Source organism: Mobula hypostoma, chromosome 6 (assembly GCF_963921235.1).
Source record: "Mobula hypostoma chromosome 6, sMobHyp1.1, whole genome shotgun sequence".
NCBI classification, from domain to species: domain Eukaryota; kingdom Metazoa; phylum Chordata; class Chondrichthyes; order Myliobatiformes; family Myliobatidae; genus Mobula; species Mobula hypostoma.
Window position 1 is genome coordinate 97,635,491 of NC_086102.1, and position 21,050 is coordinate 97,656,540.

The 21,050-nt window shown below is 42.2% G+C and overlaps 1 protein-coding gene across 8 annotated transcripts in view; it reads left to right on the forward strand.

Annotated features, from left to right (window-relative positions):
- The window catches only part of LOC134348231 (leucine-rich repeat and calponin homology domain-containing protein 1-like), a 431,827-nt gene that overhangs the window by 304,837 nt on the left and 105,940 nt on the right, over positions 1-21,050 (forward strand). For 5 of the 8 annotated variants that reach the window (XM_063051296.1, XM_063051301.1, XM_063051300.1 and 2 more), the window contains exons 13-15: positions 282-398; positions 3,658-3,699; positions 11,549-11,633. In XM_063051296.1, the coding sequence (XP_062907366.1) occupies positions 282-398; positions 3,658-3,699; positions 11,549-11,633 (244 nt within the window). Of the gene's footprint in view, positions 1-281; positions 399-3,657; positions 3,700-11,548; positions 11,634-12,701; positions 14,300-21,050 lie in introns of those variants that run through there. The other 3 variants (XM_063051295.1, XM_063051298.1, XM_063051302.1) reach the window with 2 other exon arrangements.

Here is a 21,050-nt window from a genome sequence, read left to right on the forward strand (position 1 = left end):
CAATAGACAAAAGAAAGTGAATTCCTCTAAATCCCAGATCCATTGAGAATTCTGTTCTCCTCATGCAATCTAAACTTCTTGCCAGTGAAATGCAGTTTGGTTTGCTGCAGAGCAAACTGAGTCCCAATACAGCCAACAGACAAAGGAGACGTTGTGTTGCATTGTTGTGACTGGATGCCTGGCCATGAGCAAATAACTTGCTAATCCTCCATACGGTTTGGCTATATGAAATTCAACAGGATATTTTGAATGTTTAATGGCCTGTGTTGCGTACTTTACAGAAAGGAAGTTCCATGGTGGAGCTGGAGTTTCAGAGAAAGCGTGAGATCATGCTGGAGAAAGCAAGGCACGAAGCTCAAGTTGCATCCCATCGGCTGAAATGGCAGAAGTCCAAGCAGGTGCTAAAATGATTTAGTAGTTAGTGGTGATCAAAAGCTTCATGCTGGAGCTCAAGAATTGAAAAGTCTCCAGATGCTGGAAATCTGATATGAAATTTAAAAATGTGAATCAGGTAGCATCTGTGGAAAGAGAAATGAGAGTTTTACAGCAGAGAAACAGGCCCTTCAGCCCAACTCATCCATGCCGACAAACAGAGTTAACATTTCAGGTCATATCTGAACTGGGAAGGAAAGATATAAAGGGCAATTTTAAGTTGCATTGAATATGGTAGGAAGGATCAACATGACCAAAACAGGGTGAGACTCTGTCAAATGTGGCATTTAAATGGATATTATGTAATGTGGCAGTGGGACATACCTGGCAGGTCAGAGTATACTAATGGCTTCTTCTGTTTCTCAACTGGCCATTCATGGTATACATCATCCACTGGTGAGTTTGACTCCATTTGTACACTGTGACCTTGTGTTAGCAAGGTGCAATGCAGATATTCTCCACTGGCCCCATTTTCACATTTTACCTACTACAACTATTTCATGTGTTCTCTCTACTATCTCTGCAACTTTAAACTCCCTTTTTCGTTTATCTTTCTCAGTTCTCCAGTCAGATGTTAACCCTGTGTGTTTCTCGCCACAGACTTGCTGTGTTTTCTCAGTATTTATTTCTGATCTGTACAGTCTCCTATTATATTCTGTCCTCTAACTTTTAACTCATTGTATTGAGCCCTTGCTTCCTGCCTTGCTTTCCAGCTCCACCCTGCAAAACAAAATCCCACCATTCTTTCAATGTCCTGGTACAAGAGTTACATTTTCTACAGAAATTATATTCAGGTGTCCTATTAAGGAATTGAATTAACTAGGTCAGCAGTCTTTACCTGGACTTTGATTTGTGTAACAATCTTAAGCAGTTACTTGCTGGTTAATGTTTGTATGCATTTTCTACTCCATTCCAACAGTTGTGTCTGAAACTACCAAGGCTCTAGAGACGGATTAATGCCAGTTGTCTGTTTGCAATGAAGCTAGTGGGTTACTTCTCTCTTTTTATTATTAAGTGGTGCCTCAATGGTTTAGATTCAGCTTGATCACAATCAGAAAATACCTTCTGAGCACCCATTCATCTTTAATACTGCAGTAAAATTTTTCAAGATTTAATGCATTGAAATCAAAGATCCGACAGCTGATAAAAGTGTTTACTTTGTAGTGCTTCTGATTTGTCTCCTTTCTCATTAGAGTCACCTTGTTCTATAATTGCCTCTTTCATTTTCTGATGCATATTCCACTGGATTTGCTGTAATTGATCCAAGACACTTTAAAATCTTTTATACAACATCGTTGATAATTTACTTATTAAATTGTTCCATACAAGGAAACAATATAAGATCCTAAGCAATCTCGACAAACTGGTGCCATTTTGGGTACCCATTTGAAGCAAAAATGAAGTAAATTTGTTTTCTCTTGCAGGATCATGAGTCTTTGTTCCTTACTGGGCAGTGGAAACAGAGACTTGAACGTCTATGTCTTAGAGATAAGCAAGGAGGTGAAAATTAGAGGGTGTAGGCTGGATTGTGGAATAGAGGATATAAACTGATCAACGACAAGTTACTGATGACAAAGCAGGCCTGAGGAGCTAAGTAGCCTACTCTTTCAATTAGTAAAGAACGGCTGGCATGATAGCCCCATGACTGTGTGGGTTTCCTCCAGGTGCTCCAGTTTCCTCCCACATTTCAAAGATGATTGGATTAGTAGGTCAGTAGGTTATGGGAGTAATTGGGTGGCAGGGGTCTCATTGGAAGGGCCTGTTACTGTGCAGTATCTAAATAAAATAAGAGTTGTGCATTTTCAAGCATTTATTCTGGGAATACAGACATCACTGGCAAAGGTAGCATTTATGTCTGATTTGAAAAGCTATCAAAGCTTGCAAAGTGATCTGTTGTTGCTTTGCTCGCGCTTGAGTGCTTGGTGGTGGTGCCGATGCTTGCTCTTATTTTGTTTGTAGGGGAGGGGCGACTGTTGCTCGCTGCCGCTTACGCACGGGAGGGATGGGGGGACTTCAGGGTTTTTACGTTTAACCATTGTTCGTTCTTTGGAGCACTTCTCTGTTTTTGTGGATGTTTGTGAAGAAAAAGCATTTCAGGATGTATATTGTATACATTTGTCTGACATTAAATTGGACCTTTGAAAATGGGCTGAAGGAATTTAATGCAGCCAAGCGTGAGCTGCTGCCCTTTGGGAGGGTAAGCCAGGGTAGGACTTGCACTGTAAATGGTAAGTCACTGAGAACAGTGGCTCCTGCAAGTACACGCCCATAATTCCTTGAAAGTGGCGTCGTGTCATAAAGAGTGCTTTTGGCGCATTGGCCTTCATAAATCAGAGCATTGAGTACAGGAGATGGGATGTTATGCAGAAGTTTTATATGATGCTAGTGCACCAGAATTTAGAATATTGTGTGCACTTCTGGTCACCTACCTACAGGAAAGATACAATCAATAAACTTGAGAGAGTCCGGAGAAAATTTACAAGCATGCTGTTGGGACTTGACTTGTGAGCTATAAGGAACTGTTGAACAGGTTAGGACTTTATTCACTGGACCACAGATGCATGGGGGAAGATCTTATAGGGGTGTAGAAAATTATGAGGGGTATAGGTAGGGTGAATTCTTACAGGCTTTTTCTCAGGTTGGGTGAGACAAGAACTCGTGCTTATAGCTTTAGGGTGAAAGAGGAAATATTTAATGGGGATCTGAGATGGATCTTCTCTCAGAGGTGGTGCAAGTCTGGTCTGAGCTGCTAGCAGAAGGATAGATGCGAGTTCAGTTGTAACATTTAAGAGAAGTTTGGATGAGGAAGATATGGAGGCTCCAGGTGAAGATAGAAGGGACTCAGCACAAGAAAGGCCAGCAGGGATTGGATGGATTGAAAGGCATGTTTCTGTGCTGTAGTGCTCTATAACTCTTTGACAAGTTAGTGTTAGGCCTCCTTGAAGTAAAAGAGCTCCCACAGATCAGCTGGGTAATATTTAGAGTCATTGAGCTCAAAGCAGGCCTTTCTCAATGACTGCATTGGAGTACGATTTACAGTGAAATGTGATGGTGATCCCTTGCATCTAGTGCTCTAGCAATTCTCCACTCAGTTTTATCTGTGACTTGTGACTTGTTATGAGATCTAAGTTTGATCTTCCCTTTCCCGATATATGATCAGTTACCAAATTGAATGTTCAAAGTATTTCCTTTCTTTTATTTTCACCTGTTCTGATATCTACATAGAATACTAATGAGAGTATGGAGAAGAATGAGACAGAAAATGAGGTGAGTGCCCTTGAGAAAATCTGACAAATTGAATTTAATGGAATTGACTTTATTACTTATATCCTTCATATACATGAGGAGTAAAAATCTTTATGTTATGTCTCCATCTAAATATGCAATTTATAATAAATATTGCATACAACAGGATAGGCAATATAACATAGAAATACAGTTGTGTGAGCATGAATTAAGCAGTTTGATGGCCTGGTGGCAGAAGCTGTCCTGGAGCCTGTTGGTCCTGGCTTTTACGTTGCGGTACCACTTCCCGGATGGTAGCAGCTGGAATAGATTGTGGTTGGAGTGACTCGGGTCCCCAGTGGCCCTATTTACACATCTGTCTTTGTAAATGTCCTGAACCGTGGGAAATTCACATCTACAGATTCGCTGGGCTGTCCTCACCACTCTCTGCAGAGTCCTGCAATTGAGGGAAGTACAGTTCCCATACCAGGTAGTGAGTGATACAGCCAGTCAGGATGCTGTCAATTCTGCCGCTGTAGAAAGCCCTTAGGATTTGGGGGCCCATACCAGACTTCTTCAACCATCTGAGGTGAAAGAGGTGCTGTTGTGTTTTTTTCACCACACAGCTGATATGTACAGACCATGAGAGATCTTCAGTGATGTTTATGCTGAAGAACTTAAAGCTGTTCACTCTCTCAAACCCAGATCCATTGACACCAATAGCCTGTCTCCATTCCTCCTGTGGTCCACAACCAGCTGCTTTGTTTTTGCAACATTGAGGGGGAGGTTGTTTTCTTGACACCACTGTATCAGGGTGGTGACTTCTTCTCTGTAGGCTGCCTCATTATTATTTGAGATTAGGCCAATCAGTGCAGTGTCGTTATCAGATTTAATTTGCAGATTGGAGTTGTGAATGGTGACACAGTCACGAGTATACAGAGCGTAAAGGAGGGGGCTTAGGACACAGCCCTGAGGGGCACCTGTGTTGAGTGGCAGAGTTGAGGGAGCCCACTGTTACCACCTGCTGGCGAGCTAACAGGAAGTTCAGGAACCAGCTACACAAGGCAGGCTGAAGGTCTCTGAGCTTCTTATCGAACCTGAAGGGAATTATGGTGTTGAATGCTGAACTGTAATCCAAGAACAGCATTCTCACATAAGCATCCTTCTTCTCCGGGTGTTTAAGGACGGTGTGTAGAGCAGTGACTGTTGTGTCATCTGTCGATCGGTTGTGTCAGTAGGTGAATTGTAGAGAGTCCAGTTTGGGTGGTAACATGCTGCAGATGTCGTCCTTAACCAGCCTCTCAAAGTATTTGCTTATTATTGAGGTGAGTGTGGCAGGATGCCAGCCGTTCAAACACGTTACCTTGGTCTTTTTAGGTACAGGGACAATGGTGGATGTTTTGAAGCAGGAGAGCACTCTACACTGGGAAAGGGAGAGATTAAAAATATCTGTAAACACACCTGCCAGTTGTGTTGTGCATTAATTCATACAGTTTAATCAGAACAAAATTGTTCCATCTTCCTCATATGCCACCAATTCCCCCTTTCTTCCCACCCTTAGAACATACCCATCCACATTCCATAAAAAGTGCATAAATATTCTGATCCAGCATTGTACTGCACCTTGTTTTTATTTGGTTAAGGTAAATAATATTTGGTTTAAGTAGCAATTTTAAAAGCAGACTAGTCCTGCAGGTAACAAATTCATATGCATGTTAGCTTGCTGGTTTAAGCAGTGATGGGAAATTGTAGCATCATTTTACACTAATAGGAAACCACTGTGTCCAAAGCTACTTGGTCAAACGTGTTTGAAAGTGGTATTGAGTGTATTAACTATACTTGTACATTACATACTGTCTCATAGGTAGAGAGCCACAAAGCTTTTCAGTGCTGTTGAATGCAAATAGCTAGGTATGTGCAGTGACGGTAGAAGATGAATGGGGACATCATAACTTTAGAGAAAATACAGAGGAAATTTACCTGGATGTTGCCTGGACTGGAGGACATACCTTATAGAATATAGAACATAAAACAGTACAGCACAGGAACAGGCCCTTCGGCTCACACTGTTGTGCCAACCAGCTAAAAAGTAAATCAAAAATGATGTCTTATGAAGATAGGTTGAGTAAGTTAGGGTTTTTCCTCTTTGGAGTGAAAGAGGATGAGATGAGGCTTGATGGAGGTGAACTGTTTGATAAAAGGCATACATCGAGTGGACGGCCAGAGATTTTTCCCCAAGGTGCATCATTTTAAGGTGATTTCCACTTTAAGGTGATGCTGGTGAAGCACAGTAACAACTTGTTGGCAGCCAAAACAACTATAAATACCTTTATTAATCACATTTTTTCTCAAAAACGATCATTTCTATCAATAGCCTGTAACTTCCCTTTTGGAATCGAGCTTTTGCACTGCTTGTACGAGCTGCCATTTTTTGTGGTGTGAACTGAAGTCTCGAAGGTGCATTACAGTTGCAACATGACAAGTATGGGCCAATCCGAAGTGGTGTAGCCCAGGCCTGAGAGTGGGAAACAAGCCAGTGTTTGCCTGCTAGAGTGGAATTGGAGACAACTGGAAGCGGCAGAGTCGCAGGGGTGAGGTGCAGGCCTGAGAGTGAGGAACAAGTCAAGGTTTGACTAATGTAAGTGCTGGGCCAAATTGGAAAGGTTGAGTATGGGCTAAATGAGGCAGCAGGGCCCGGGCCGGAGAGCTGACCGAAGTGGCTGGCCCGGATCTGACAACGAGGAACGACCTACTGATTGGCCAATTCAAGCACCAGGCCAGATTGAAATGTTCAGGGTGTTGGGGCTAGAGGCAAGGGACAGACCAGTGTTCAGCTTGTAACTAGGCGAAGTTTACTCATTTCTGGGCTGAACTGAGGCTGTGGCCTGCAAGTAACAGGCTTCTTGATCAGCTGCAGTGATGACTGGCATTGTGACTGTGGACAATCTTTCGTGAATTTCAGTTCTAAATGTTAGTTGCTTACTTTCATTGTTTGCACAATTTGTTTTCATCTTCTGCACTTTAATGGGTTCTATTGGGTTTCTTTTTTTTTAGTCCATAGGACATAGGAGCAGAATTAGGCTATTTGGCCCATCGGGTCTGCTCTGCCATTCAGTCATGGCTGGTCTTATTCTCCCCTGCTCAGCTCCACTCCCGGACCTTCTCCCCATAACCTTTGATGCCGTGTCCAATCAAGAGCCTATCAAGTTCTGCCTTAAATACACCCAACAACCTGACCTCCACAGCTGCCTGTGGTAACAAATTCCACAAATTCACCACCCTCTGGCTAAAGAAATTTCTCCGCATCTCTGTTTTAAATGGACACCCCTCTATCTTGAGGCTGTGTCCTCTTGTCCTGGACTCCCCCACGATAGGAAACATCCTTTCCACATCTACTCCGTCTAGGTATTTCAACATTCGAAAGGTTTCAATGAGATCCCCTCCTTGTCCTTCTAAATTCCAGCGAGTACAGACCCAAAGCCATCAAATGTTCTTCGTATGATAGATAGATATACTTTATTAATCCCGAGGGAAATTTGGTTTCGTTACAGCCGCACCAACCAAGAATAGAGCATAAATATAGCAATACAAAAATGTATGATAACCCATTCAGTTCTGGAATCATCCTTGTGAACCTCCTGTGGACCTTTTCCAATGCCAGTACATCTCTTCTAAGATAAGGAGCTCAAAGCTGTTCACGTAGTCAAAGTGATGCCTCACCAGTGGCCCATAAAGCCTCTGCATCACATCCCTGCTCTTGTATTCCAGATCTATTGAAATGAAATGAATGCTAACATTGCATTTGCCTTCCTCACCACTAACTCAACCTGCAAGTTAACCTTTAGGGTGTTCTGCACAAGGACTCCCAAGTCCCTTTGCATCTCTGATTTTTGGATTTTCTCCCCATTTAGAAAATCCAAATATGTCAAGTTCCTTCTGCAGCCTAGCAGTTTCCTCAACACCTGCCCCTCCACCAATCTTCATATCATCTGCAAACTTGGCAACAAAGCCATCTATTCCATCATCTAAGTCATTGATATACAGCATTAAAAAAAAAGTGATCCCAACACCAACCGCTGTGGAACACTACTAGTCACTGGCAGCCAACCGGACAAGGATCCTTTTATTCCCTCTCACTGCCTCCTACTAATCAGCCAGTGCTCTAACCATGCCAGTAACTTTCCTGTAATACCATGGGCTCTTAAATTGGTAAGCAGCCTCATCTGTGGCACCTTGTCAAAAGCCTTCTGAAAGTCTAAATATACAACATCCACTGCAACCCCCTTATCTATCCAACTTGTAATTTCACAAATAATTCCAACAGGTTCATCAGGCAGGATTTTCTCTTACGGAAACCATACTGCATTTGTCCTATCTTGTGCTGTGTCACCAAATACTCCATAACCTCATCCTTATCAATTGACTTCAACATCTTCACAACCACTGAGGTTAGGCTAACTGGTCTATAATTCCCTTTCTGCTGCCTCCCTCCTTTCTTAAAGACGACAGTGACATTTTCAATTTTCCCATCCTCTGGCACCATGACACAGTCCATTGATTTATGGAAGATCATTACTAATGCCTCCACAATTTCTACTGCTACCTCTTTGAGAACCCTTGGGTGCAGTTCATCTAGTCTGGGTAACTTATGTACCCTTAGGTCTTTCAGCTTTTTGAGCACCTTCTCCCTTGTAGTAGTAACTGCACCCACTTTTCTTCCCTCACACCCTTCAACACCTGGCATACTGTCAGTGTCTTCCACAGTGAGGACTGATGCAAAATACTCATTCAGTTCATCTCCCATCTCCTTGTCCACCGTTATTTCTCTGGCTTTATTTTCTAGCAGTCCTATATGCACTCTCATCTCTCTTTTATTTTTTACATACTTGAAAAAACTTTTACTATCCACTTTGATATTGTTTGCTAGCTTGCTTTCATATTTCATCTTTTCACTCCTAATGATTCTTTTAGTTGCTCTCTGTAGTTTTTTTTTAAAGCTTCCCAGTGACCTATCTTCCTGCTAATTTTTGCTTTGTTGTATGCCCTCTGTTTTGCTTTGACTTCCCTTGTCAGCCACGATTGTACTATTTTGCCATTTGAGTATTTCTTCATTTTTGGAATACATATATATTGCACCTCCCTCATTTTTCCCAGAAAGTCATGCCATTGCTAATCCGCTGTCAACCCTGCCAGCTTCTCCTTCCAATTTACTTTGGCCAACTCCTCTCTCATAGCACTGTAATTTTCCTTACTGCACCGGAATACTGCTATGTCAGATTTTACTTTCTCCCTATCAAATTTCAAGTTGAACTCAGTCATATTGTGATTACTGTCTCCTGAGGGTTCTTGTACTTTAAGCTTCCTAGCCGCCTCCGGTTCATTACATAACCCCCAATCCAGTATCACTGTTCCCTGAGTAAGCTCAGTGACAAACTGCTCTAAAAAGCCATCTTGTAGGCATTCAGCAAACTCACTCTCTTGAGATCCATTACCAACCTGATTTTCCCAATCGACCTGTATGTTAAAATCTCCAATGACCATCATAACCTTGTCCTTTTGACACACCTTTTCTACTTCCTGTTGTGATCTGTGGTTCAAACCCCAGCTACTTTTGAGAGGCCTATATATCACTGCCATCAAGGCCCTTTTATCCTTGCTGTTACTTAACTCAACCCACAAGGATTCAACATCTTCCAATCCTACGTCACATCTTTCTACTGATTTGATGGGATTATTTTTACCAGCAGAGACTACCTTCCTATTGGACATTCAGCTCCCGACTACAACCATCCTCCAGCCATGATGCAGTGATGGCCACAACATCATACCTGACAATCTGTAGTAGTGTAACAAGATCATCCACCTTATTTCTTACACTCTGTGCATTGAGTATAACACTTTGAGTACTGTATTTGCTACCCTTTTTGATTCTGCATCCCTAATGCAGTGATACTCACCCTGCTGGTTGCAATTATGTCCTATCATCTGCCTGCCCTTCCTGACAGTCTTTCTGCATGCTATCTTTGCTTTTTTTACCATTTGACCTATCCTGAATCCCTTCACACCGGTTTTCACCCCCCTGTCAAATTAGTTTAAACCCTCCCCAACAGCTCTAACAAACATGTCCATGGGAATATTGGTTCCCCTTGGGTTCAGGTGCATCGCATCACTTTTGAACAGGTCGTACCTCCCCCAGAAGAGATTGCAATGATCCAAGAACCTGAAGTCCTGCCCCAGCTTCTCAGCCACACATTAATCTGCCAAATAATCCTGTTTCTACCCTCACTAGCGCATGGCACAAGCAGCAATCCAGAAATTACTACTCAGGAAGTGCTGCTTCTCAGCTTTCTACCGAGCTCTCTAAATTCTCTTTTCAGGACATTTTTAGCTTCCAATAAGGAGACAGATCTCAAGATTGTATATAGTATACATACTTTGATAGTTAAAATCGAAGTTAAAAGTATAAGGGAGATGTCAGAAGTACATTCTTTGTATCAGAGAGTGTTGGGTGTCTGAGACACCCTGCCAGTGGTGGTGGAAGAGGCAGATACAGAGCGGCATATAAGAAACTCCTGGATGATGTACAAATGGAGGGCTATATAGGAGGGAAGGGTGATATTGATCTTAGAGTAGGTTAAAAAAAAACTCTCAACATTGTGGGCTGCAGGCCTGTACTGTTCTGTAATGTTCTATGTAACTCTGAAGTATGACTAACTGAACTTTTCTGTGTAAGTTATTTAAAATTCTGAATATCTAATACATTTTACTTCAGCTGATGTTACATTTGAAATGCAAATAACAATGGTTACACCTGCAGCCAAGGAATATTACCCACTAATTTTTATAGGCATCTGTTAGTCTCGTGAGACCATGGATTTGCGCCTTGGAAGGTTTCCAGGGCGCAGACCTGGGCAAGATTGTATGGAAGACCGGCAGTTGCCCATGCTGCAAGTCTCCCCTCTCCACGCCACTGAGGTTGTCCAAGGGAAGGACACTAGGGCCGATACAGCTTAGCACCAGTGTCGTCGCAGAGCAATGTGTGGTTAAGTGCCTTGCTCAAGGACACAACACGCTGCCTTAGCTGAGGCTCAAACTAGCGACCTCCAGATCACTAGACCAGCACCTTAACCACTTGGCCATGCGCCAACACTACCCACTACTACCACCAGTAGATTATAGTTGATAACTCTAATATTACTGAAAATTTAAGAATCTATTATCTAGATATAAAATCAAGAGAATATATCATTTTCACTTTGGAAGTAGAATATCTCACTATTTTCTGGTGTGATTACTTCCCAACCTCTGACCGGATCCCACAAAAAATTACTATTTTTCGCAGTACCCATTAATAGCACAATGGAAAATAGAATCAACTCTTTACTACATCACTTAAGTTATCATTTTTAAGCTCAGGTCCCCTAAGAATATCCTGCTTATAATTAATGTAAATAATCAGCTCATTTCAGATTAGAAGTAATGTTCACAAGCTAGTTTTCTGAAGCTAGCTTTTCCTTTTTATTGTAATAAGTAATATAATTTATTTTTAACACGTCTGCCAATGTTTTAATTAACAATTTAACTTCAGAATTCAAAGTTACTCACACCACAAATGAAGTTCAACAGTGCTGTATCCCCAAAAAAAGGCAAAGTTTCATTTTCAGCTAAAGCATCTGTGGAAAGGATAAATCCTCACAGTATTTACAAAGTGTACACATTTGTTTTCTGATACCAAATATCAGTGAATTGTTGAACACATAATCAGTTGGAAATGTTCTGATTAAACAACCTGAATTATATAACAAATCATATGTAGAGGGAACCGAGTTCATCAGCTGCATGATGACAATTGAACTGAGTTTTATTTTTAATGTCATTTGAAAACCTACAGGATGAGAAGAAGACTCCCGCAGTCACACCTACGTTGTCTCCTGATGCATCACCCACAGCCCCCTTTGGGCTGAAGCCAAGATCTGGTAAGTCATTCTTTGAATTTCAGTTGCATTAAGAGACAGCCACCCTCCTCTAGAACCCTGTGCAATAGGTTTATAAGCATTTCTTAAAGAATGCATCTATTTAGACCGGTTTGCTAAAGGGAGCTCTTGGTTTATGGTGAGTGTTGTGGGAAAGGCTCAGACTCATTGGGGAAATTTTCCAGGAGTGGAAAGCTCACTTCCCTTTGCAATCCATGCATTGAAATGCAACCATCTGCAAAGTATAATCATGTGCTTGGCTCCTATTCTCGGTGGACTTGGGATGAAGGGCATCCATGGTTGGATGTCATTCCACCAAGGGTAAGGGCTAATAACCCTACCACCCCTCATATCAGCAAGTCTTTGGTGGGTTTCAGGATCTGAGTTCTGTGAGTCCAGGAGGCACAAGGGCTGGTGATCCTCAAGGTATACAGTTGATGTGACCGGAATTCAAGGCTTACGTTCAGGGTCTTGGTCTTTGGAGAGTCCAGACTTCGGGATTCCTTCATCGGCAAAGCCTGGAGTTCAGTCCCATTCGTTGTCATTGGCTTAGTCCTGGGGCTGATAATGAAGATTGAAGCCCAACAGTCAGTTTGTAGTCTGGGAGTCAAGGCTGGATGGCTGGAACCCTAGGTCTGTCAGTCTGCAAGTCCACTGGGGAAGTTGAAGGCCCAATGTCTGCAAGTCTGCTGAAGGCCTGCGGTTGGAGGGCTGTTTGTGTGTGTGAGGGGGTGGGAGAAACAGGGCTTGTTTTCCTGTTGTTTTGTTGCTGTTTGTGTTGTTCTGTGAACTTGGTGGGCATGCTGTGCTGGTGCCGGAATAAGACCATGAATGGAGCAGAATTAGGCCATTCGGCCCATCAAGTCTTCTCCACCATTTCTTCATAGCTGATTCAACTTTCCTCTCAGCCACATTCTCCTGCCTTCTCCCCATAATCTTTCGCACCTTGACCAATCAAGAATCTATCTACTCTCACCTTAAATACACCAAAAGAGGCGGGAGGAGAAGATGGCAGCGCGCCTCTGTGTGCGCAGCCCTCCGGTGAAAAATGATATCGTATCTGTTAAATAGGGGCCGTGGACAATTCTGATTTGATGGAGTATGGACGTGAAAGAACAGAGAAACATCTGGAGAAATTTCTGAAATGCCCGTTTGCTGCTGTCGTTACTGTGTGGTCGGGAATCTTTCGGAGGGTAGGCCTCAAAATCCCCAGCCTTGCCTGCTTTTGGCGACCGAGAAGGAGGTCGAATCGCTCAGTACTCGGTGTCGGAGAGCTGATCAGAGCTTGAAGTTTTTGGATGACTCAGAGTCGGATTGTGGTCAGCATGGCAGGGAGAGTTTTTCTTCCTTCTCCCATCTGCGTGAGATGTGGGACATTTGAGAAACTTTGAACTTTACTGTGCTCATGGACTTCTTCATCAAGTTATGGTATTGTGCACTGTTGTAACTATATGTTATAATTATGTGGTTTTGTCAGTTTTTTTCAGTCTTGGTCTGTCCTGTGTTTTGTGATATCACACTGGAGGAAATAATGTATCATTTCTTAATGCATGCATTACTAAATGACAATAAAAGAGGACTACGTGTCTTCATAATCTAAAAATGACTTGTCCTCTACATCTGCCTGTGGCAACGATTTCCACAGATTCACCACCTTCTGGTTAAAGAAATTCCTCCTCACCTCTAGGCTTTTCAACATTCACTGGATTTCAGTCAGATCCTCCTCATACTTCTAAATGCCAGCAAGTACAAGCCCAGAGCTATCAAACGCTCCTCATACAATAACCCAATCATTCCTGGAATCATCCTCATGAACTTTCTCTGCACTCTGTCCAATATCAGCATATCCTTTGCTCCCACAATGGCTCGTAATACTCCAAGTAATTCCTCACCAGTGTCTTAAAAAGTTTTTATTTTCAAGTCCTCTCGAAATGAATGCTTCTCAACAATGTTTCAATCTGCAAGTTAACCTTCAGGATGTCCTGCATGAGGACTCCCAAGTCCCTTTGCATCTCCAATTTTTGAACTATTTCCCCATTTAGAAAATAGTCTACATTTTTATTTCCTCTACCAAACTGTGTGACCATACACTTCCCAACCCTGTATTTCATCTGACACTGCCCATTCTCCAAATCTGTCCAAGTCCTTCTGCAGACTCTCCGCTTCCTCTACACTGCCTGCCCCTCCACCTATCTTCATATCATCTGCAATCTTGGTCAGAAAGCATTGACATATTCAAAAAGAAGCAGTCCGAACACCAGACCCTGTGGAAAACCATTAGTCACTGGCAGCCAGCTAAAAAAGGCTCCCTTTATTCCTACCCTTTGCCTCCTGCCAATCAGCCACTGCTCTATCTATGCTAGAATCTTCACTATAATCCATGGCTTCTTATCTTGTTAAGCAGTCGAAAGTGCAGCACCTTGTAAAAGTACATCTGAATATCCACCAGTTCTTCTTTGTCTATCGTAATTGTTTTTTCCTTAAAGAATTCAAACAGATTTATCAGGCAAGGTTTTCCCCTTAAACCATGCTGACTTAGATCTATTTTATCTTGTGTGTCCAAGTACCCTGAGACCTTATCCTTCACAATCATCTCCAACCTCTTTCCAACCAATGAGGTCTGGGCTATAATTTCCATTCTTAGATCATGAGACTGTAAGATATAGGAGCAGAATTGGGCCATCATCATTGCTGAGCTAATTTCCCTCCCAGCCCTAATCTCCTGCCTTCTCCCTGTATTCCATCATGTCTCAACCAATCAAGAATCTGTCAACATTTGCCTTAAATATATACAAAGACTTGGCCTCCATCGCTGCCTGTGGCAAAGTATTCCACAGATTCACCACTCTCTGGCTAAAGTAATTTCTCCTCATCTCCGTTCTAAAAGGACACCCCTCAATTCTGAGGCTGTGCCCTCTGGTCTTAGACTCTCCCGCCACAGGAAACATCCTCCCCACATCCCTTTATCAAAGTTTTTCACCATTTGATAGGGTTCAATAAGGTCACTCCTCATTCTTCTGAATTCCAGTGAATACAGGCCCAGAGCCTTCAAACATTCTTCGTATGACAAGCCTTTCAATCTTGGAATCATTTTCATGAACCTCTTGAACTGTTTCCAGTTTCAGCATATCCTTTCTAAGATAAGGGGCCCAAACCTGTTCACAATACTCCAAGTAAGGCCTCACCAGTGCTTTATCAAGTTTCAACATTGCATCCTTGCTTTTATATTCTAGTCCTCCTGAAATAAATGCAAACATCACATATGCCTTCCTCACCAGAGACTCAACCTGCAAATTAATGTTTAGGGAATCCTGCACAAGGACTCACAAGACCTTTTGTCTTTTGTATTTCTCTCCATTTAGAAAATAGTCAGCCCTTTCATTTCTTCTACAGAGTGCATGACCATACACTTCCTGACACTATTTGATCTGCCACTTCTTTGCCCATTCTCCTAATCCGTCTTTAAGTCCTTCTGTAGCCTCTCTATTTCCTCAAAACTACCTGGCCTCCAGTATCTTCATATAGTCTGCAAACTTTGCAACAAAGCCATCAATTCCATCATCCAAATCATTGACATATAACGCAAAAAGAGTTGGTTGCAACTCAGACCCCTGTGGAATGCCTCTGGCCACCGGCAGCCAGTCTCACGCTTCGCCTCCTGCCATTCAGCCACTGCTTTATCCATGCTAGAATCTTTCCTGTAGTACCATGGGCTCGTAGTTTGTTAAACAGCCTCATGTGTGGCACCTTGTCAAAGGCCTTCTGAAAATCCAAATACGCAACATCAACTGATTCTCCTTTGTCTATACTGCTTGCTACTACTTCAAGGAATTCCAGCAGGTTTGTCAGGCAAGATTTTCCCTTGAGGAAACCATGCTGACTATGGCCTATTTTATCATGTGCCCCCAGGTACACTGAGCCCTCATCCTTAATAATCAACTCCAATATCTTTCCGGCCACTGAGGTCAGACTAACTGGCCTGTAGTTTCCTTTCTTCTGCCTCTCTCCCTTCTCTCTACTTCTTTCAGAACCCTGGGGTGTAGTCCCTGTGGTCCAGATGACTTTCTACCTTCAGACCATTCAGCTTCTCCTTAGAGCAATTGCACTCTCTTCTATCCTTAACACTCTTGAACTCCTGGAATACTCCAAGTCTTCCACCGTGAAGACAAAAGCAAAATTCTCATTGAGTTTGTCAGTCATTTCCATTTCCCCCTTTACTGCCTCTCTAGTGTCATTTTCCAGTGGTCTGTTATCTCCTATCAGCCCCTCTTTTACTCTTTATGCAGTATATCCAAAAGATTTATGGTTTCCTCTTGACACTATTGGCTAGCTCACCTTCATATTTCATTTTTTCCCTTCTTATGGCTTTTTAGTTTCCTTCTATTGGTTTTTAAAAGCTTCCCAATCCCCTAACTTCTCAGTTTTTTTTTCTCTATTATATGCCATCTCTTTTGCTTCTGTGTTGTTTTTGACTTCCCTTGTTAGTCATGGTTGTGTCATCCTGCCTTTAGGATACTACTTCTTTGGGACAATACTGTGTCCTCAGAATTGCTCCCAGAAACTCCAGCCATTGCTGTTCTGCTGTCATCCCTGCTCGTGTCCTCTTCCAATCAACCTTGCAGCTCCTCTCTATTACCTCTATAATACTGATACATCTGACTTTAGCTTTTCCCTTTCAAACTGCAGGGTGAAATATATCATATTATGATAACTGCTTCTATCTATTATATTATGATCCTTTATCTTACGCCTCCTAATCAAATCCGGTCCATTACACAACGCTTAATCCAGAATAGACTTTTTCCTTGTGGATGCAGCCACAAGCTGCTCTCAAAAGCCATCTTGTAGGCATTCTACAAATTCTCTCTCTGCAATCCAGCACCAAACTTATTTTCCCAATCTACCTGCATATTGAAATCTCCCATCACTAAACATTGCCCTTTTGATTTGTGTCTTCTGTCTCCCATTGTACGAGGGGTGATTGATAAGTTTGTGGCCTAATGTAGAAGGAGTCAATTTTAGAAAACCTAGCACATTTATTTTTTCAACATAGTCCCCTCCTACATGTACACACAGTGGTCGTGGAGCATACTGATCCCTTCTTTGTAGAAGTGCTCCACAGCAGGGATAATTGATAAGTTTGTGGCCTAAGGTAGAAGGAGATGAGTTATTAACTTCAAACTTTCTGCATTATCACTTAAAGAGTTGAACTACACGTGCATGTAACGAGAGCATCTTAGACCTCCAGGTGGTCCACTGCAGGGGTGATTGATAAGTTTGTGGCCCAAAGTAGAAAGAGATGAGTTATACAGCTCTCGTTACATGCATGTGCAGTTCAACACTGAGTGAAAATGCAGAAAGTTTGAAATTAATAACTCATTCCCTTCTACCTTAGGCCACGAACTTATCAATCACCCCTGCTGTGGACCACTTCTGGAGGTCCAAGACACTGACTTCTACAAAGAAGGGATCCATATGCTCCACGATGTAGGAAAAATAAATATGCTAGGTTTTCTAAAATTGACTCCTTCTGCCTTAGGCCACGGACTTATCAATTACCCGTCGTAATTTGTAGCATTTGTACCCTTGCATTTTCTTAACTCTACCCACAAGGATTCTACATCTTTCAATCCTATGTCACCTTTTTTTATGGATTTGATTTTTTTTTTACCAACAGAGCCACCCCTCCCCTCTGCCTACCTGCCCGTCCTTCTAATACACGGTGTATCCTTTGCTGTTAAGCTCCCAACTACGATCTTCTTTCAGCCAAGACTCAGTGATGGCCACAAATCATACCTACCAATGTCTAACTGCACTACAAGACCTTATTCTGAATACTGCTTGCATTCAAATATAACACCTTCAGTCCTGTATTCTTCACCGTTTTCGATTTTTTTCCCCCCCCGCGTTACTCTTCAACTCATCCCACTGACTGCAGTTTTGCCCTATCATTTGTCTATCCTTCATAAGAGTCTCACTAGACACTGCATTTAGTTGTATACCAAATGCCTATCCTCAGCCTTATCACTTTGGTTTCCATCCCACTGCCAAATTAGTTTAAACTCTCCTGAACAGCTCTGGCAAACCTGCCCACGAAGATATTAGTCCCCCATGGGTTCAGTTGTAAGCCACAGCAGCTGAGTCTCTGGCACAGCGTCTGGTGCTGTGGTTCTGAAGGGAAGTGGGGAGAAGAGGACTGCAGTAGTGATGGGGGATTCCATAGTCAGAAATTAGACACAAGATTCTGTGGACATGACTAAGAAAACATTTGGAGTCATATATAGGCTAGGCAACAGTCCAGGTCACCTCCTTTATGATAATCACTAAGATTGGCTAAGTTTCTTTTTATGCTGGATGGAAAGCTTTTAATTATATATTAACCTGCAAAGCCTTTTTTACTCTTTTTGGATCATTTTGGATCTCCCCCTCCCCCTCCCACTTTCACATCCCTTCCTCACTCTTCCTTCAGTTAGTCCTGACGAAGGGTCTCGGCCTGAAACGTCGACTGCACCTCTTCCTAGAGATGCTGCCTGGCCTGCTGCATTCACCAGCAACTTTTATGTGTGTTGCTGCTGGGCTGTCTTGGCTATGGAGCTGGTGCTGAGGTACCAGGTGAGATTCTTGAAATACTTGATATGGGGAGTAGTCACACCAAAGTTACAGGAGTCAAGTACCAGTGTGACTGTCAGAAGAGGGAAAAGGAATAGACAGCCAGTGCAGAGAACTCCGCAGACATTCCCTCAAGAACCACTTCAAATGCTGTAGGGGACGGGGTGATCTACCGAGGGACGCCAAAGCAACCTGTTCTCTGGCACTGTGTGTGTCTCTGTGATTCAGAAGGAAAGAGGGGAGAACAGGATTGCAGTAGTGATAAGGGATTACATAGAAGATCAGACTTACTTATATATCTGGTCCCTTAGCGAGAAGGTTTGTTGCTGCACAATGGGGTTTAAACTAAAGTTGTAGGAGAATGGGAACCAGAGTGCGAGAACAGTTGGTGGAGAGGTTGTGGAGGCAGATGTTTGTAAGACCTCAGACAAAGTTCGGAATGAAAATGTTGAGCGTGGTGCGACATAATCAAAAAGGGTGAATACAAGACTGAAAGTGTTGTATTTGAATGCACACAGTCTATGGAATAAAGCAGGTGAATTTGCAGTACAGTTGCAGATTGGGAAGTGTGATGATGTAGGTGTCAGAAATATGGCTGAAAGATTATAGCTGGGAGCTTAATGTCCAAGGAACAGACAAGTTAGGAAAATGTTTAATTGGAGTATGGGGAAATATGAGTCTATCAGGAAGGAACTTGGAAGTATAAATAGGGAAACTTACGGAAGAACTGTGGCAAATGTTCGCATAGGTACATCCCAATGAGACAGGGAAAGGATGGTAGGGTACAGGAACCGTGGTGTACAAAGGCTGTTGTAAATCTAGTCAAGAAGTGGTGAAAAGCTCACGAAAGGTTCAAAAAACCAGGTAATAATAGAGATCTAGAAGATTATAAGGTTAGCAGGAAGGAGCTTAAGAAACAAATTAGGAGAGCCAGAAAGGGCTATGAGAAGGCCTTGGCGGACAGGATTAAGGAAAACCCCAAGGCATTCTACGAGTATGTGAAGAGCAAGAGGATAAGATGTGAGAGAATAGGACCAATCAAGTGTGACAGTGGAAGAGTGTGTTGGAACCAGAGGAGATAGCAGAGGTACTTAATGAGTACTTTGCTTCAGTATTCACCGCAGAAAAGGATCTTGGCAATTGTAGGGATGAGTTACAGCAGACTGAAAAGCTTGAGCATGTAGATATTAAGAAAGATGATGTGCTGGAGCTTTTGAAAAGCACCAAGTTGGATAAGTCACCTGGACCGGAAAAGATGTACCCCAGGCTACTGTGGGAGGCGAAGGAGGAGATTGCTGAGCCTCTGACAATGATCAATGGGGACAGGAGAGGTTCCAGAGGATTGAAGGGTTGTGGATGTTGTTCCATTATTCAAGAAAGGGAGTAGAGATAGCCCAGGAAATTATAGGCCAGTGAATCTTACTTCAGTGGTTGGTAAATTGATGGAGAAGATCCTGAGAGAGGATTTATGAACATTTGGTGAGGTAGAATATGATTAGGAATGGTCAGCATGGCTTTGTCAAAGGCAGGTTGTGCCTTACGAGCCTGATTGAATTTTTTGAGGATGTAACTAAACACATTGATGAAGGTAGAGCAGTAGATATAGTGTTTATGGATTTCAGCAAAGCATTTAACAAGGTACCCCATGCAAGGCTTATTGAGAAAGTAAGGAGGCATGGGATCCAAGGGGACATTGTTTTGTGGATCTAGAACCGGCTTGCCCACAGAAGGCAAAGAGTGGTTGTAGACGGGTCAATTCTGCATGAGGGTCAGTCACCAGTGGTGTGCCTCAGGGATCTGTTCTGGGACCCCTACTCTTTGGGATTTTTCTTTCTTTCTTTCTTTCTTTATTAATCTTTTTATTGATTTAGAGAAAACATATATACAGACAAGGGGAGAAGTATCTCAAATATATATATATCAGCAACAATATAAACAAAAGATGAAATAGATATTGTCATAATCACACATAGCAATAAGCAAATATGCAATATATAATAAAAAAGGGCAACTAATTCCCCTCCAATGAATTGATAAAGAGAGGAAAAAAAACTTTAAATTTAAAATGAAAGGAAAAAAAACCCCACTGCACTAAAAAAAAGAAAGAAAAAGGGGGACTGGGAAGTCCACTCGGAGGATACAACCAAGAAAAAAGGAAGACTTTCTGATCAAATCCAAAACTTCGAAAAAAAAATTGCAAGGGTAATAAATCAAATGAAAATATAGAATAAATGGTCGCCATATTGGCTCAAATTTAAAGGATGTATAACCATATAACAATTACAGCACGGAAACAGGCCATCTTGGCCCTTCTAGTCCGTGCCGAACTCCTACTCTCACTATGTATCAAATGTCCGACTTCTTATTTTCTCTAAACTTAAACCGGACATAATGGAGGAAAGCCTAAAAAAGACAGTAGGTGGATTAGAGCCCTTCCACTTCAATAAAATGGCTCTCCTAGCTAATAAAGTCGAAAAGGCTATCATACGTTGAGCAGAAACAGGAATATTTCCTGCTTCTGATGGGATAATCCCAAACATTGCCGAAAGTAAATTAGGTTGTAAATCCAGATCCAAGACTTTTGATAGCATTTTAAAAACATCTCTCCAAAAGTTATCTAGCTTTATACAAGACCAAAACATACGAGTTAAAGTGGCCATCTCAATATTACATCTGTCGCAAATAGGATTAATATTGGAAAAAATACGGGCTAGTTTATCCTTTGACATATGGGCCCAATGCACAGGAATGACAGACACAAATAGATAAGTTATTAACCAAATGAAAAATTTTACTCCATTGATTATCTGA